The sequence below is a fragment of the Eubalaena glacialis genome, chromosome 9 (genome assembly GCF_028564815.1).
Source record: "Eubalaena glacialis isolate mEubGla1 chromosome 9, mEubGla1.1.hap2.+ XY, whole genome shotgun sequence".
Taxonomy (NCBI): domain Eukaryota; kingdom Metazoa; phylum Chordata; class Mammalia; order Artiodactyla; family Balaenidae; genus Eubalaena; species Eubalaena glacialis.
This window is the reverse complement of record NC_083724.1, coordinates 5,350,724-5,368,545: the sequence shown is the minus strand read 5'-3', so window position 1 is coordinate 5,368,545 and position 17,822 is coordinate 5,350,724. Positions and strand designations below refer to the sequence as shown.

General features: G+C 45.7%; 1 protein-coding gene across 4 annotated transcripts in view; it reads right to left on the bottom strand.

Moving 5' to 3' along the window:
- Nucleotides 1–13,506, bottom strand: part of MED27 (mediator complex subunit 27) — a 204,144-nt gene extending 190,638 nt beyond the window's left edge. For all 4 annotated transcript variants that reach the window (XM_061200910.1, XM_061200911.1, XM_061200912.1 and 1 more), the window contains exons 1-2: nt 13,286–13,506; nt 11,086–11,230 (exon numbers count right to left, since the gene is read on the bottom strand). In XM_061200910.1, coding sequence (XP_061056893.1) covers nt 11,086–11,230; nt 13,286–13,488 — 348 coding nt within the window. In that variant the 5' untranslated portion in view covers nt 13,489–13,506. The remainder of the gene's footprint in view (nt 1–11,085; nt 11,231–13,285) is intronic.
- Nucleotides 13,507–17,822: the final 4,316 nt, after the last annotated feature.

Below are 17,822 nucleotides of genomic sequence, written 5' to 3'. Positions count from 1 at the left end.
AGAAAAGTGGGCAGGGGGCTTATCTTTACACAGTCATCCCTGGAGTCCCCACCCACGCCAGGAAGGGGATAAGAGGCTCCAAGGCAGTACCTTTCTTTTCATGACATGCCCAGCAAATATGTCAGTTAGTTGCTAAGATCCCAACTTCTCATACCATACTTATCACATCGGAGCTTAAAGCAGATGAGGGTACCTGCCTCTCTGAATCTGGGGGGCCTGGGGCTGCTCTGCTCATGGAGGTCAAGGCAATTGCCCTGAGCCACATCCATGCCTGGGTTGGGCCCCTGCACAGTCTTGGTCTGCGCACAGACTGCAGCTGTCAATGGGTCACACCCACCCCCATGGTTCCCTCTGATACGGCATGTGGACTGACCACTGCCCCTGCTTCACTAACAGGGGCATCAGCAGACACAAAACCACAGGTACATGGCAATATTTTAATGGGCTTCAACAGCGAGAGAAACCTCTCTGCTTGCCTGGACATCCGGATGACATTCCCTTTTCAGGCTACCGAACACTGCGGGTCCCAGTTAGAGGGCTGGCGGTGTGGCCCTTGGACAAGTCACTCTCTCTATAAAGGAGGGGCGCTGCCCCACCTGATCGTGGCGGTCCCCTTGAGATCTAACACTTGGCCAGAGGAGGCACAGCGCCTGGAGTCTGTTTGGAAATATGGGGGGGGGGGGTTGGGGGGGCTCAATTACGAGTGTCTACTGTGTCCCCGACAGGAGGCCTTCAAAGTGACACCAGAGCCCCAACCCTCGAGGAGAGGGGACGGACCCGGAGGGCGAGCAGCTGCGGCAGTGCCATCAGCGCAGCTGCTGAAAGTCTGTGGGGCAAACAAAGACCAGATCAGCTCCGCCTGGTCATTCTGGAGGCTTCTCTGCAGCAGCGCCTTAATCTCTGGGCTCCTCCCAGAGGAACCGGGCTGCGTCTAGCAGAGCAGCCACAAACGAAGCTAGAGATTTCAGAAAGAGCCTCCAATCCACAGGGTTGAAGCAAGTTTGACGGTGCAACAAGCTACTGACTTGCCAGAACCTACTAGATGAGTATACTATCCCCGGGGGGAGTGAGGGTCTTGGGAGTTTCGGTCACTTGGTCAAGTCAGCGAGGAAAAGCAGCAGGCCAAGCAGGGCCCCGGCCCAGGGAGCGCCGCAACCAGCTCCTGAGAGGCTGCTGGAGCCTCCCAAACAAACACGTGACTGCTGCAAAAGAAGGGGAATGCTGACGGCACAGGACCGACGGCGGAACTCCTGAGCCCAGCCCAGAGGTCCTTAAGATTAGGGCATGGCCTCCAGAGAAGGGATAAAGCCTCTCGGTGCTCCCTTCCACACCTCCTCCCTTTCAGTTCCCCCACAACCAACAAAAACACAAAGCTGCAAAAAGTCAAGGGCAAGTAAATAGCAGCAGACTCAGAAGGGAAAAAACTCAAACTGATCATCTAAAAAGGAAAGAGGAAGAGATTTAGAGGCTTCAATTTACTTAGAAATAGCTACTAGCAATAACAACTATTTACTAAAGGCCACTATACATCCTACCCTGAACCAGAAACTTTATATACAGTTTCTAATTAGACATTCAGACCAATCCGATGAGATTGGTATTATGTCCATTTTCTAGTCCAGCAGGCTGAGGCTCAAAGGTGTTAGATAACACCCAAAGTCTAAGTCCTAACACAGGACAAGGCTTACCCTTGTGGGGATAACAAACAGGCAGAGGAGGATAAAAGCTGTCACAGGTGTAAACGCAGGGGCACCTAATCTGGGTACATCTCAGAAGACTTCCCAGAGAAAGTCTAAGACCTAAATGACTAAGACTCTTCCAAAGAAAGGAGGGAGAAGGAAGAAGAGCGTGTGCAAAGACCCTGAGATCAGAAGATCCTGGGGAACCGCAATGCATTTTGCAGACGAGAATTGGCAAAAATAAGAGCAGGGAAAGTGGGAAGAAAGGAAGCTGAACGCTGAAGGATTCACGATGAAATGACATGATATCGAGAATTGCCTTCAAATACTCCAGTCCTCACCCCTGCCCCCCAAAAAAGAGAGTAGAGGGATGTGGAAATCAATGACATAAGAGTGGCAAAATATTCTGAGTAGACAATGGCTCATTAGATAATTCTCTTACTTTTGTGTAATTTGAAACTTTCCACAATAAAAAGTTTAGGGGTTTTTCCCCCAGAAAGAAAGAAGGAAGGAAGGAAGGAAGGAAGGAAGGAAGGAAGGGTGGGGGCTAGAGAAGGGAGCTGGTGCCAGACCGTGAGGCCCTGCACCCGGACTGCTAATGGTAAACAGGTCATCTGCCAGGCTCTGCGCTGCATACTCAAGGGAGTATTCACGTAATCCTCACAGCCACCCTAAGACGCAGGACTGTTCTTGCCATTTTGCAGATGAGGAAACTGAGGCTAAGAAGTCTGGCCAAAGGTCTGTCTGCTTCTGGACTCAGGCCCCTGGGTGCGATAACTAAAATGCCTCCCAATGCCAGCCGGGAGCTGGAATTAATCCTAAGGGAGATGGAGGAAACCACTGAGGAGCAACCAATCAGGTGTCTTCTTTGTCCAGGTCCCTGGGAACTGCCGAGCGGAAAACGGCTGCAGTGGGTGGGAAGGGGCAGGAAGCCAGAGGGGAGGCAGTAGCATTGCCCCAAGCAATAAGGGGGGCCTGGGCTCAGACAGCGGCAGTCAAGGTGGAGAGGAAAGACTAAGAGGTTTTGGAGAGGTGGCATCAGTAGATCTTGGCCAGCAGGTGTGAGGGTCCGGGCACCCCACCACGAGGAGCAGGTCTGGGGGCGGGGGCAGGGTTTCAGTTCTGGGCTCCTTCTGCCCGAGAAGCCTGTGAGTCCCCAGTGCAGATGTCCAGCGGGCACTCTGACACAGGGGTCAGGATCTCAGGCAAGCTTCTAGGCTGGCTGCAGTGCGGTGTCATCCGTGTACGGCTGGCAAGTGAAGCGGCAAAACAGACGGGCTGGCCCAGAGCAGGCGCAGACCACAGGAGAGAAGCACCAGTTAGCTCTTTCCCAGCTCACACCCGCCATGAAGAAAAGAAGACAAGCAAAAGGGGAGGCGTAACATCAGATTCTTTCTGCACTTGTAATGATACACTTCCTTCCCCACCGTCAATGTGCAACTTACCAGGAACAAAAATGATATGGGACAATTTCCCGTCTACTAAACATTCCTGGAAGAGAAGGGAAAGTGCCCTTTTAAGGCTCTGGTTACAATCTACACAAAGCTTTGGGCAAACCACACAAACCCAATCAGCCCAGAAAAGGCTACTATAAGACAGCCAAAGAGGGACTCAGGCCGAGTTACCCTCACCCCCAGCCCCGGACAGAGTGACTCCTGCAGGGCACGTGTGACACACAGCCAGCAGCCTCTGCAGCCTGCCCAGGGCAGCTTCTCAACAGAGCTCCTGCTCCTTTAGAGAGAAAGAAGGAGGGAATCACACATCTGACTCCAGGCCACAACAAAGTGACAATTTTCAGAAACCACAACTAATAAGTAGAACATAAAGATATGGAATTAGGCCAAAGCCTTGGGGTGGAACCCACTTAGAACTATGGGGGCATCAGGTGATTTTCACGACGGCTTACACTCAGTGTGTTACAGGAGGCTACTGCTGTCTAGAGAACCTCTGAAACGTAATCTTCCCCTAAGGGCCTCTAGGGCTGCTGCTCTACCCTGGTCTGTTCTGAGATGTCCTGTAGCGTACACGACAGTTGTGCTTAAGAAACGTTACTGGACAAGAATTCCTCTCCTCTACTCCCCGGGTTACACTTCCATTTCCAAAACCACGGAAATGCATAAATGATTCCACTGCTCCTTCCCAAGTGACAGCCAAAAGGGACTCGAGAGATCTTCAGTCCAGCTCTTCATTCTACCAACAAGGAAGCTAGAACCCAGAGGAGCAAAGCCATGGGCACAAGGGCACACAGCTGGATAGCAGACAGCCAAAACCTAATTCCAGCCTCTCGAGACCTCTGTCCAGTGTTCTCATGACTACCGCTGCCTCGATAAAGCTTGACCAATAGTATTAAAAGGAGTAAGAAGAAGCACCAACAACATTGCACGCTCACTACACACTGGGCACTGCTCTGGGTACCTCAGGTGTATTACACTCGTCAGTCCTCACAACAGCCCTATAAGGCAGAAGTGTTATTATCTGCTTTTGACTGATGAGGAGGCTGAGAAAGAGGGAGGGTATGGAACTCACCCCAACTCACAAAGCCAGGGAGTCAAACCCAACAGAGTCCAACTCCAGAGCCCTGCCTGTAATGAGCACCCAATTTACAAAATGGATATAATCCAAGTGTTTATTTTTACACGGGCCTGTGTGTGCAAACATTTTCCTAAAGAAACAACGCTAGAAATCCCAGACTAGCCTATGATGTTTTCCCCACTAGGTAAGAGGACTACAGACCAATGGGAATTCTGAGCTCTGGGGGCAAGGCCTTATCAAGTGCCAAAGTGAGAGGATTCCTCCTCAGTTTGCACAGATGGTCTGCTCTGGGCAAGACATAGCCCTTCTCACCAACTTCTCTGCCATCCCCGCATTCCTCATTTCTTCCCAGGCCCCTCACCCTGTCTCCACCATCCCTCAAGTCCCACATCCCATCCAAACCCCTGGCTCCATATCAAAAGGTTACCAAAAGGTTAGCTATCTTCCTCACCAAACCCCCAAACCTCCAGGTTTTATGAGGAAAGAGCCCCCTCCCACTAATTCATACTAATGTGTGAATTGTTGATATCTATGCCCAGGCTTCCTCAGGGGGAAAATGTGCTGATTACCTAAAAGAATCTAATTTGTAGAATTTCAGAAGAATATGCTAAAGTCAAGCTTGGGAGGCTGTGTGATACAGCGGAAGTCACTGGAAGACAGGCCCGCACTGCCTGGGAGTCTGTCCTCACCACTTTGTTAAGATAATAATACCAGCCCCTAGAGAGTATTTGCTCTGTGCCAGGTAAGTGCTGTACTTATATTACCTCATTTAGTCTCAACGTATTTTTCTGTGGTGGGTACAACTATCATTCCCATTTTAAAGAACAGAAAACTGAGGCACAGAGAGGGAAGCTTCATCGTTGTCAGGTAGCAGAGCTGGGATGTGAACCAAAGTGGTCTAGCTCTGAAGCCTATGCTCTTAACCACTGAGCAATACCGCCACTCCATAAACAAACACACACATACGCTTAGTGTGCCGGGAATTATAACTACCATTTATACACACTTATGACATGTGACTTGTCCTAAGGCACTTCATACACATTATTTCATTTAATATTCCCTATAACACTATGATACAAATACTTGTATTACCCCCATTTTACAGACGAGGAAACGAATGCTTTAAACAAGTTTTTCACGTGTTCAAGGCACAGCGTTAAGTGCAGAGCTGGATCATATCTCAGGCAGCCTAAGTCCAGAATTTACAGTTAAGCCTTGACATTTCTGACTGTACCTTCCTTTACTTCTGAATCCAACAGTATCTAGAAACCCCGGAGATTGGTTTTGTTTGGTTCTTTTTCCTGTTTGGTTGTGTTACTCTTTGTTCTTTTCATAATGGCTCACACAGTATCTGGGCTTTGGGTGGGGAGGGAGGAGAAGGGTGCAGGGTTCAAGGCCAACCAGGGCAGTCACTACTGCAGTCAAACTCACTCTGCTGGTAAGTTCATGCTGAGTGACAGGGAGCCAGGAAGGTCAGATTTAGGTGTAAGAACACCTGTAAGAATGGTACCTGGCACCTCTGCTAATAATAACAATCCAGAACAGTGCCTGATCCAAAGTCATGATGATTAAGGTTTTGGGGGGCATTTAAGTGATTTTCTTTCCTCATTATGTTCTGAATGAATCCGTATTCCCTGAGTGAGTCGGGGGCGGGTCTGGTGATAAGGAAAACACCAGGAACAGAAATTAGTTATTGATAACACACCAAGTGGGATAAGGATCTAAGAGGCTGATGGAGTTGACTCGCCTCTTCCCAGTTTTCGCATTTCTGCCAAAACAACAGCTGCCGCAGAACACCTGACGTCAGGTGCTGTCGCTCAAATTAGCCTGACTCAGTCAACTCCGGACGACTTCTACCAAGTCCCATCCCCTCCTGAGCACTGGCTGTCAACCCGGCTCTCTCAGGAAGGGAACACCAGATGACAGGTAACATAGATGAAACTTCCAACCTCAGCCCTCAAAGAGCTTATCATCAGTTCACCAACTGACCTCACCTTTCCTTCCAAATTACCCTTCTGGGATCTGGCCCTGGCCTCCATCACAGGACCTGAGAATTTTCTCTCATCTACAAGTAGCGCAACTAGATTTCTCAGTAATGGCCCAAAATGGAAATGTCCTGATGGCACTTCATCAAAAATACAAGCAAGCAAACCACAAAAGGGGTTGTAAATTAAAAATTCAACAGAAAACCCTTTTTACTTATTCTTTCATTCATTCAGTGAATTTTAATTGAATGTGCACTGAGTACCAGGAGCCCTGCTAGGTGCTGGGGACTCCCCCCTGGGAACGAGAGGGACACAGTCTCTCTCCTCAGGGACCTAAAAGAGGACGGGGCCCCTAAGGGAAAAGGCTCCGTGTTGCAGTTTTAACCAATCCTACCCGTTAGCTCCATGATGCCAAAATGTCAAGAGCACCTTCAAGGCTGGATGTGAGGGACATGAATGTTATAGCAACTTAAAGCCACTGAGTAACCAGGTTCTGATAAGAACAGCTCGGGAGGGTAGAGTGGAGGAAATGTCTTCAGACTTTCCAGCTGAATACCCTTGGAATTGAAATTTGTTCTTTCTCTAATAAAAGTGAAAAATTAAGCATGCAAAAACAAAGAAAAGGCAGCGCCAGCCCCTTCCTCAGGGCCCATTTCCCAACCCGGGAGAAAGTGACACTTCTGGGGTCTTTGCTGCTTGAGACATCACCAGGAAAAGGCTGAAGTCTTCGCCCCCTTTTCAGGCAAACACACAAGCAGCCTCCTGCTACAAACAAATGAAGAAAGTCAAAGCCGGAAATCAAAGCCTGGAGACAGGACACTGGAAACCTTCGGAAAGGGGCCTTCAGAATAGTTCAGCCTAACTCTCAGCATATCTGAACGTAATAAGCGATAATAATAAGAACAATCCAGAACAGTGCCTGATCCCAAGTCATGATGATTAAGGTTCTGGGGGGCATTTAAGTGATTTTCTTTCCTCATTATGTTCACATTCACTATCTTACAGCAAGAACCGCGTTGACGCCAATTATTTTTTGCCATCGTCAAGAGCTTGTCATCTCTCTACAGAACAATAATCTATAGGTGCACAAGAGTTGAAAGCTAAATTCTTTCCCCAATTCAGCATGGGAAAAGTGCTGCTCCCAGCAATTTGACATCATTTCATTAGATTAGATTAATTTTTATTTTTTTAGGTTAATTTTTAAATGTGTTATCCTAACAATTATGCCAACTACCATGTAATTAATATTCTGACTGACTTTACAAAAATTTCAAAATCCCCTAAAGAAAATAATTAGTCAGTAAGCATGAATGAGACTTCTCTATGGCCAATGGCACATAAAATAGAAAGTTCATCACATAATGGGTGGTATCAAAGCCTTTCCCACACTTCCTTCAATTCTTAGCCAACAGTGCAGAAAGCTGACATTGGCAAGTTACCCTAAACTTCACCTAACATATTAATGCACTTTCCGCTTTAAACTCTTCGAGGGTAAAATGAAGAATGATGAAAGCTTTTGCAGTTAAAAAGCTCTTTTCATTTGTAAGAGAGGCATGATAAACACATATCATTGCTGCTTCCATATCCCCAGCTGGAAATTAGAATACTGGCTTATTTCTTGGGGCTACTTCTTGAGTTTATTAAAGAAATGTACATAAGGCATCCTTACCCTTGTTTTCCTCTTTTCTTTCAAGGTTTGAAGTACAGTATTCGTATAATAGATCTTAAATCCCTTCTAGAGTAAGGGAAGGTATAAATAAGCCATAGTCAAATAGGACATTATCTACCATAACAGAAATAAAAAACATGTTTCCCCTGTAGCCCACCTTCGGATACTTGGCAGGGGCTGCCTAGCCCCAGAACAGAGTTGTGAGCCCAGAGGTGGCCTTAGCAGGAAAGAATACAGAGGGTGGTCAGTGATGTCTGCCCTGGACAAGAGTGACAGTTTGAGGGCCACGTCCCATGTATTTGCCATCTCCATCCTTCAGTAAACCACTAAGAATGAATAAAATGTGATAGCAGTTCATGAATAAAATATAACATATGAATTGCTCCTGCGATGAAGGTTAAAGGGGGAAAAATGTTTGCTATAGTCAAAACCTCAAGCCAAACCTGATTACAGCACCCAGTTTTAGAGGAAAGAACACTGACCTACATCAGGAAAGGCAAACTCTAGTCTAGCTATGAAGCCATGAGCAGGTTGGTTCACTTGGCCTTGGTCTGCTTGGCTATAAAATAAGGGGATAAGCTAAACATCTCTTAATCATTCTCTTTATTTTGCCAATTAATGGTATAAGACTCCAAAATCCCCTCTCTGCTGGGGCACTCGGAAGCTGGTGAAAGAGCAGTTACTTTAGAGGCATGCACCATGCCAGGACATGACTGAAACCCTTACACCACTCACGCTGCTCATATGGGACTTAAAATCTGTGATACATTTCTACATCTAGTTTTAACCTGTAGCATCTCCAGGACAAGAATTTCCACATACATGATATTTCTTTTCCTTAACACATCCTCTTTTCCACCTGAGGGCAAGGGTGGGGGGCAGGGACAGGGTCTTCTATTTTAATACTCTAATAAATTCAGCAAACAATTAAAACTACCTTCATTCAAAAGTTAAGAGTCATCACTTCAAGGTCAAACCAGTCGCTTCCACTGGAGTCCCACGCACTCATGGTTTCGAGATCAGCCTAAATCTTCCCACCGTTGAAAAGTCTCCATCCCTCAAGCCTATTCCAAGAACATTACCCACATGATACATGAACACAGCTTCCACGTCCAAACACCAAAAAGCAAGACTTTCTACCAGGAGTTCAACCAGAAATAAGTCACCTACAGATCAGATCCCACCCAATCACCAGGGAAACTCACATTAAGATATCCAAGCGTGCCCCTGGGGAAATAAGGAAGCTCAAACAGAACAGCCTGAGAGGGCAGGGCTATCTGCGTAGGGCCAGAACAGTCTCATGTCTGGCCCTGGCAACTGCAACAGACATCTCTAATTTCTTGTCTGCCCTGTGTCCTCTCCTGCCTCTATCTAATTCCAAGCAGCCCCAATTCCTGTGCTTCAGCTGATCTGCACTGGGCAGTCAGAGAATCCCGCCCCCTGAACTCAATGAGCTGTCTGGGTAGGTAGGGGCCACCTACCAAACAGGGTCAGAATCCGTTTTTAGGGTCTGGTGTGGACACCTGGAGATCACCTGGTAGAAGGACCATGCAAACCTACAGCTACCAGTCTGTCTTTTCCACCACTGGGAGATATCAGGCCAACACTGGGAAGCAGGCATAGATAGGGCAGGAGAGTGACAGATCCCCATACCACCTGGGCACCCTGATCCTCAAGACTGAAGTGGGTCTCTGTCAACAGCAGCCCAGAGCTTGGAGGACAAGCCTTATAAGTTAAATGCACGCATCCCAGGTTCAAGCTCCTTCTCGAAGTGCCCCACAATAAATCATTTCTACCTGAGTCTCAGATTCAGCCGCCAGGGTTCAACTGCAAACCAAAGAATATTAAATACTCCTACAGACAAATTCAAAGGAAAAATTCTACACACTGGAAACACTGTCAAGGCTCACCTGTCACTTAAGACCTGAGAGGGAAAAGAACCACAGGAAAGAGGAAAAGGATGACGGATAACTGGAGGGGGCAGAGCAGTTCACAATCCGTAACTGTAAGAACAACTATCCCCAGGGAGGTAGCAGTCTAATGAAAAAAGCTTCCCAAAATGTTCCAAACATATATTCTAGCTTTCTCTCAGCAGCAGAAAAACAAAACACAACACAATAACCCATAGCACCCAAACAAGAGGAACCTGTTAGTAAACAAACTAACTGTTTCCAGGCTTATGAGCCTAATTGTTCCTGTTATTTTTACACTACAGCTTAGTTTTCCTTTTACAGCTGTCCTAAGGTCTACGCCACGGGCCGCCTACTGCAGGAAACCATGAATAGCAAATTCTAGGGAGAGTGTTTAGAACAATCTCCCTCAGACGGGTGTAGAATAATTAGAGAAAAGAGAATATTAGGAGATTATTTATTTTATACATAGTATACACACTACTATGTATAAAATAAATAACCAGCAAGGACCTACTGCTGGTTATCTATTTTATAGCACAGGGAACTATACTCAATAGTTTGTAATAACATATAAGGGAGAGAATCTGAAGAAGAATATATACACACACACACATATACATATCACTGAATTGCTCTGCTGTACACCTGAAACTAACACAATATTGTAAATCAACTATACTTCAATAAAAAAAAAAAAAGATGAAGAAAAAAAAAGAGAGATGGGGACTTCTCTGGCAGTCCAGTGGTTAAGACTCCGCGCTTGGGTTCGATCCTAGTTGGGGAACTAAGATCTCACAGGCCGCGCGGCACGGTGTGGGGGGCGGGGAGAGAGAGACAGTAATCTACCAAACAGTACTCTAGTGATGTTCTTCCATCAACAATGGGGAGGACAGGCCAAGCAACATAAACCATGTGAGTGGCTGCACACTTAGACCAGCAGTCCTTCACCTTCTGGGGGTCAGGGACCCCTCTGAGAATCTGATGAAAGCTAGGAAGTCCTCCCCAGAAACACACACACACACACACACACCCCCACAACATTCTGCATGTGATTTCATGGGGTTCATAAAAGCTGCTCCCTACACCCAGCAGCCAGGCTAAACGCACCTGACTCTGAACAATCCTCAAAGACTTCAAAGGACTACATAATCTCTCATAGGGAAAGTCTGAAACTTCCAACTCTGTAACCCGATACTGAATCAAGAACAAAAAAGGAAAGAAAAACCCTCACTTTCTGCCTTTATGAAATGTAAGAAAACTTGTTTTTTCCTGTATTAGCTCCATGTCTGACACGTCCCCCTTACCTTGTTTGACCATTTATATGCCTGAAGGAGCTGACTGTAGAGAGGGGTTTTGTCCTGCACGGGATCCAGACTCAACAGCCCACTGTTATGGAGAGGATGGTTCTCAGAAGGCTTGCCGACCAAGTTGCTCAGACGTTCCAGCTCACTGAAAAGTAAACAGATACAGCAAATAAACCCGAGTCCACTGAAACTCCAGTGCTAAGCCAACCACATTGGTCAACGGTTGTTCTTCAAACTGCCCATCAAAAGTCCCTTAAGAAGAAATACTTTCTGAAAGGTTAAGAAGACTAGGGCCACTTGAGACAACCCCTAACTGGGGGCTGATCTTGTTTTGCAACTGAGCTCTCTGGCGCCGTGCTAAAGGAGAACAAGAGTTAAGAGTGATGAAATCAATAAGCCTCCTAAAATCAGCCTTGAACAACTCGAATCATTCTCTGAAGGGGTGTGGTGGGAGAGGAGACTTTCTGGAATTTTGAAACACAACATAACACTGCTTCTCACTAAGAGTTTTCAGACCCACGTACGGATCAGTACCTTTGGCAGAACAGCAAGTACCTGAATAAATGATGATTATTTACCATTCACACAGAGATAGATTTGTACGTGGTGCTTCACAGATGGTAAAACTTAACAAAACAAAGAAGAGATAAAATAAACAAACGGAATGGGAAGACACCACCGAGGGGCTGTGTCAAAGAAACACGCTTCAGTCTAGCAAAAAAAAAACCTCTAGAGCAGCTTGGGAAAGGGAGCCAACAGCAAAAGCACATTCCAGAAGCAAGCCAGTCTGAGGGGCCAGTCTCAAAGTGTCAACAAAGGCTTTGTAGGAACAGCTTCTCATGCCACGTTCATTCTGGAATCTTCAGCCACCTTCTTCTTGGTACTGCTGTCTAAAGATTTAAGAAGGCAAAGGGGTGATGTCAACATTCTTAAACTTTCTACAATGGTGAAGGGTTACAACATCCTGTATATTACCAAGGGAAGCCAATCAAAGAGGAGACGGAAGAGAGGAAAGAACCACCAGCGCATCCCCTCAACCAGGGAAAGCATTAACTGGCACTGCGCCAGAGAACAGCAAGTGGGTGTGGGAGTTGAGGAGGGGTGTGTGATTTCCTGGCTTTCCCCCAAAACAAGAATGGCAACTACTTAGAGGAAAATAAATAAATAAATAAAAAGAGGCTCCCATCATTTGGTCACCACCTCCTCTTCCATCCTACCTCCTCCTTCCATCTGGTTACTAAGGAGACCAAGTTGAGAAGAAAAAAAAAAAAACAAAAACCCAGCCACTCCAGAAATTATAGGATGACTAGCTCACCCAATGCCTTCCCCTGCTAAGGTCAGTTCTGAGAGGTAAAAGGCAAAAAATCCTGCAATTCTAACCCTCCTGGAAAGGACTGACTCTCATAAGCAGAGGAAGGCAAGTCCAGGACCTAACCAATTAAAAAGTGCCTACTATGTGCCAGGCATTTTACAAACATCCTCTCACTTAACTTCACTTATAAAGTAGAAGGTGACTTGTAAGAAAGAAATATACAATCCTTAACCTTAAAAGACCACAAATTAATATTTGTTGGGGGGCGGGGGGAGGTGTAAGCAGAAGTGATTAAGCTGGTTAAGGCCGAGATTAGGTCTCTCTAGAGGCAGAAACTTAACAGGACCAGTGAGAGTGGGAGTGAAAGTACTATCAGGTGGTTTCGGAAGGGGTAGGGGAAGAAAGATCAAAGCCTGTTTTGTCGTGTTTGGGGGTGGGTTAGAGTGGAACTGATGAATTCCAGGTTCAGGGACGAAAAGCTGGGGCCAATCAGATGTAGTGCACTTGGCTTTGGGGCAGCGCTGAGCAGGTCCTGTTTGGTACTATTTTATCAGACATGGTGGGGCCCACAGGGCCCACAGGTGAGAACCCTGCCGAGCTGAGATGAGGAGTGGAAGTTCCTGGGAAGAGCACGTCCCCCAGTGAGAGATGGAAGGACCACTGAGGAGGTCCAGGGCGGCGGGAGACAGCCAGGACCTGGAGGCCAAGAGAAGGGAGACGAGAAAGCGGGGGTGGAGAATGAGGTGGCCCTGAGGGGCAGGTAGAGGCTTGGAGAGGAGGGAGGGGGAGCAAGAGAGCAAGGAAAATGGACAGCAGCCCCTGACTATGGAGACTCGCGCGGGGTCGGGACAGGGTGGGAGGTCCCCGGCCCCTTCAGCCGGTACCTACTTGAGGTCCCGGTTGACCGAATGCAAGTTGTCCTGGAAGTGCGCAATGAAGGCCTTCTCCCGGCCCTCCAGCGTCTCCTTGTTCCGCATGCCATCCTTCAGGCAGTCGAACACCCTGCTCACGCTGGAGCGCAGCGCCTGGATGGCACTGATGGCCTGGGCAAAGGCTTCCAGGTTCACGCCGACACTTAACACGTCCGCCATGTTGCCGCCGCCACAGCGGGCCCTCCAAAACCAGCGAGCAAAAAGCCGCGCTCTCTGATGACGCACGCCCTCGAAGGGCTCTGGGAAATGTAGTTCTCGCGGGGCGGGGCGGCCCAGGCGATTCCTCAGAGCCCTGTCCCAGAGAGGGTTTCCACTTTAAACATGCGTGGGCAGGAAAGTGCTCCCCTGGATCTGGGGAAGTCGGGCTGCACGCTCGGCTTTCCTAATGGTGACAAGGAAATACAGAAAGTTCGCAAACTTGCACTCTTGGGAGTCGCATGGAAAAGAATTGCTCAGAGCGTTAAGGTGTCCGTGGTGTAAAGGGTTGAATAAAATGCTTCCAAATTCGTAAATCAATAGGGGAGAAGGGAAATTTCTTCCCTGCAGTAGAATGCCAACTAATACATGTAGAAGGAACGATGGAAAGAAAATTACCATTTGGCACCTGTTAGATTAATAACTGATTCAGATAGGAATTGAAGGATGCTAGTGGGTGAAAGTGTGAGGAGTAATAGCTTAGTTACATAGTCTCAAAGTATCATTCCACAAGAAACTTGCTAATTAAGAAGGGAAAAATAATGATCCAGCAATTTCAGTTCCGGTTACATACTTAAAAGAAGGAAAAGCAGGGTCTGGAACAGATATTTGTACACCCACGTTCATAGCAGCATTATCTACAAGAGCCAAAATGTGGAAGCAACCCAAATGTCCATCATGGGATGAATTCATAAACAACATGCAACACATACATACAAGGGAATATTTATTCACCCTTAAAAAGGAAGGAAATTCTGGGACTTCCCTGGTGGTCCAGCGGTTGACTCCGTCAGCACTCCCAATGCCGGGCGCCAGGGTTTGATCCCTGGTCAGGGAACTAGATCCCGCATGCCACAACTAAAGATCCCACATGCCGCAGCGAAGATCCAGCACAGCCAAATAAATAAATATTTTTAAAAAACAAGGAAGGAAATTCTGACACATGCTACAACGTGTGTGAACCTTAAAGACATTATACTAAGTGAAATAAGTCAGACAGAAAAGGATAAATACTGTATGATTTCACTTATATGAGGTACCTAGAAGAGTCAAATTCATAGAAACAGAGAGTAGAATGGTGGGTGCCAGGCGCTATGGGAGTGGGGATGGGGAATCAGTGTTTAAAGTGAACAGAGTTTCAATTGGGGAAGATGAAAAAGTTCCATGGATGGTGGTGACGGTAGCACAGCAGTGTGAATGCACTTAATGCTACAGAACTGAACACTTAAAATGGTTAAAATGGTAATTTTATGTTATGTATATTTTACCATGAAAGAATTTAATTCAGTAATGTAAAGGTAATAGGTAATAGTGACTTCATAGTGGAGAAACCTGGCTGACACTACCCTTACAAGAGATCAAGGTCAACGTCACCAGTGTAGGACAAACCACCCCCTGATATGATCCACTGAGGAGAGCACAACATGACTTCTGTGATATTCCTGCCAAAAATGCAAAACCTGAGTCTCATCAGGACATCTGACAAACTCAAAGACATTGGACAAAATAACTGACATCTGAAAGAGAAAAACAAATACTGTATGCTAACACATGTATATGGAATATAAAAAAGAATGGTTCTGATGAACCTAGGGGCAGGGCAGGAATAAAGATGCAGACGTAGAGAATGGACTTGAGAACACGGGGAGGGGGAAGGGTAAGCTGGGACGAAGTTAGAGAGTAGCGTTGACATATATACACTACCAAATGTGAAATAGATAGCTAGTGGGAAACAGCTGCATAGCACAGGGAGATCAGCTCAGTGCTTTGTAACCACCTAGAGGTATGGATTAGGGAGGGTGGGAGAGAGGTGTAAGAAGGAGGGGATATGGGGATATATGTATACATATAGCTGATTCACTTTGTTATACAGCAGAAACCAACACAACATTGTAAAGCAATTATACTCCAATAAAGATGTTAAAAAAAAAAATCACAGATGAGTGAAAGACCTTAACAACCGAGTGAATGGCTTCCATGTTTCCTTGAGAAGCCAAGAGCGTAATCTGTTAGATATTCTCCAGAATAATGAATTGGCATGGTCAGCTCTCTGAGTTAACGCCTCTAAAACATGGTCAAATAAATTTGTGCTTGTCTCTAAAAAACAAAAACAAAAAAACTGACATCTGACAAACTCAAAGACGTTAGACAAAATAACTATTGACCTATACTTTCTCACAAAACACTTGTGTCCCGAAAGACCAAGAAGGACGGAGGAGCAGTTCCAAATTAAAGGAGACTAAAGAATGCATCCCATGATCTGGGATTTTCTTTTGCTGACCCGATTGAGACAATTGGTGAAATCTGAATAAGTTTTGTAAATTAGTTCATAGTATTTTATAGGTGATGATGTCATGATTTTGTTCATCGTATTGTGGTTATGGAAGAGGATATCTTTGTTTTGGGGGAAATATACCCTGAAGGGCATAAAGGAGCATTGTTATGTCTGCATAAAAAAGAAAATAGTATGGATATGTTTATTTAGAGAGAGAAGGATAAAGCAAATGTGGTAAAATACTGACAGTTGTGGAAACTGGATGAGGAGTATACAGAAATTATTTGCACTATTCTTGCAATTGTAAGTCTGAAATTGTATCAAAATACTTTGTTTTCAATGGCCAGCGATAAGGGGCATGGAAGGTGTACACACGATCTAGGTGGCAAGAAAAGCCTTCAGTTCTACCAGGCTGTGCAGACCAGGATTTTGAAATTCTGTAATTTATCTCAAGCCCACTTCCTTAATCATTCCGCCACTCTTCTCCAACCTCACTCTCCTCACACCCCCTCAATTAAAATTCTCTATTTCTGGAACACTAAAGATAAATTCTGCTCAAAAACTGGGCTCTGATGTTGCTCTCCATGAGTATTTAAATTTAAATACCATTTAAATGAATTAGTAGTCCCATAAGAAAGAAAGGTGTTTTATTGTCTTGGGTTTATAGAGTTGCTTTCATTTTCTGACATATACCTCACTTTTCTAGTGTGGCCATTTATAGTGTTTCCTAAGGAGAAAGGGTAGAGCTAGCAGGAAACTTCTAGGTGTGGAATTTTAAACAAGTCACTGAGCCTCACTGAGCCTCAGTTTTCCCATCTGTAAAATAGGTCTAGTAATAATACCTTTGTTTATAAAGTAGCTGTGGGGTTTATAACACCTTGCAGGCAAAGCTTTTGAAATATTGTTCGGCATACAATAATCACTCAGAAGATCATAGCTGTTAGGAGGATGTGCTGAGAAAGTTTCTGATGGGGCTGTGACATGTGCTCCCATCCCCCACTTGAAGATTCTTTGCACAGAATCAAGAAAGGATTAGCAAGAGATCTATTCAAATTATCTCTAATGACACGACCCTGTTGCCAAGAGCTTGTCAGTAAACTGTGTCCTATAATGCACTATTTTTAATGGCCTTTTTTAATCTCCTTTGTAGTGCAGGGGGGTTGTTTTTATTTTTTTACGATTTCTGTAGAAAATATTTTTTAACTTTTCAAAAGTAAAGTTTCCGTGTCTGTTGGCTTGTTTTGGTTGTGGCTTCAGTTCATTCATTCTTTCTAGGGGAAGAGTAGAGAAGGCTAACTCCATTATCATGTTTTTACTCACCTGAAGGCTTAGAGAATGTGATTCCTGCTGTATATTTTGTCCCCGGGGTGGGGGGGGTGGGAACTGTACCAGTCTATTTCTGCCCACACCCATGTGTATCTATAAACACGAAGTTTTGCATACAATTTCAGGGGGTTCACAGCCCCCACTGAAGCCCAAGCATGAACCTCCGGTTAGAATCATGCTCTAAGGCAAACACCACGGGAGGATGGCTGGCAGCTGACTTGTAACCATCAGGTCTCCAATGCCTTGGGCACAATAGATGTTCACTCTGTGAAAGCAGTGAGTTAACCCAATATATTATATTTGCTTCTTAGATCCTCTCTCCAAATTATTTCATCTCTGTGTAGACTCAGATACCATCTCTCCCTCCTGCTCAGCCTTCCTCCTGCCACCCACCCCAACACACGCACATACAGACAATTAGATTTTCCTTTGTCTCATTCTCTGATTCAGTGGTTTAGACTCTGATTGGCGCAATAATGTACAAATACGCTCTGCTCCCACGGTCATTAGTTTTCAGGATTTCTCTTGGTCTCTGCTCTTCTGGGAAACTCAGAAATTGATCAGTGGAAATATACATTTCCCTTGAACCTAGGAAGGAGTCTTTCATCATGTCAACAAAAAACTTTTCATTATGGAAAGGAATGGACAGAGTTTCTCTAAGGTGTTGTAAATTCTTGAGAATGTTGGCACATATATG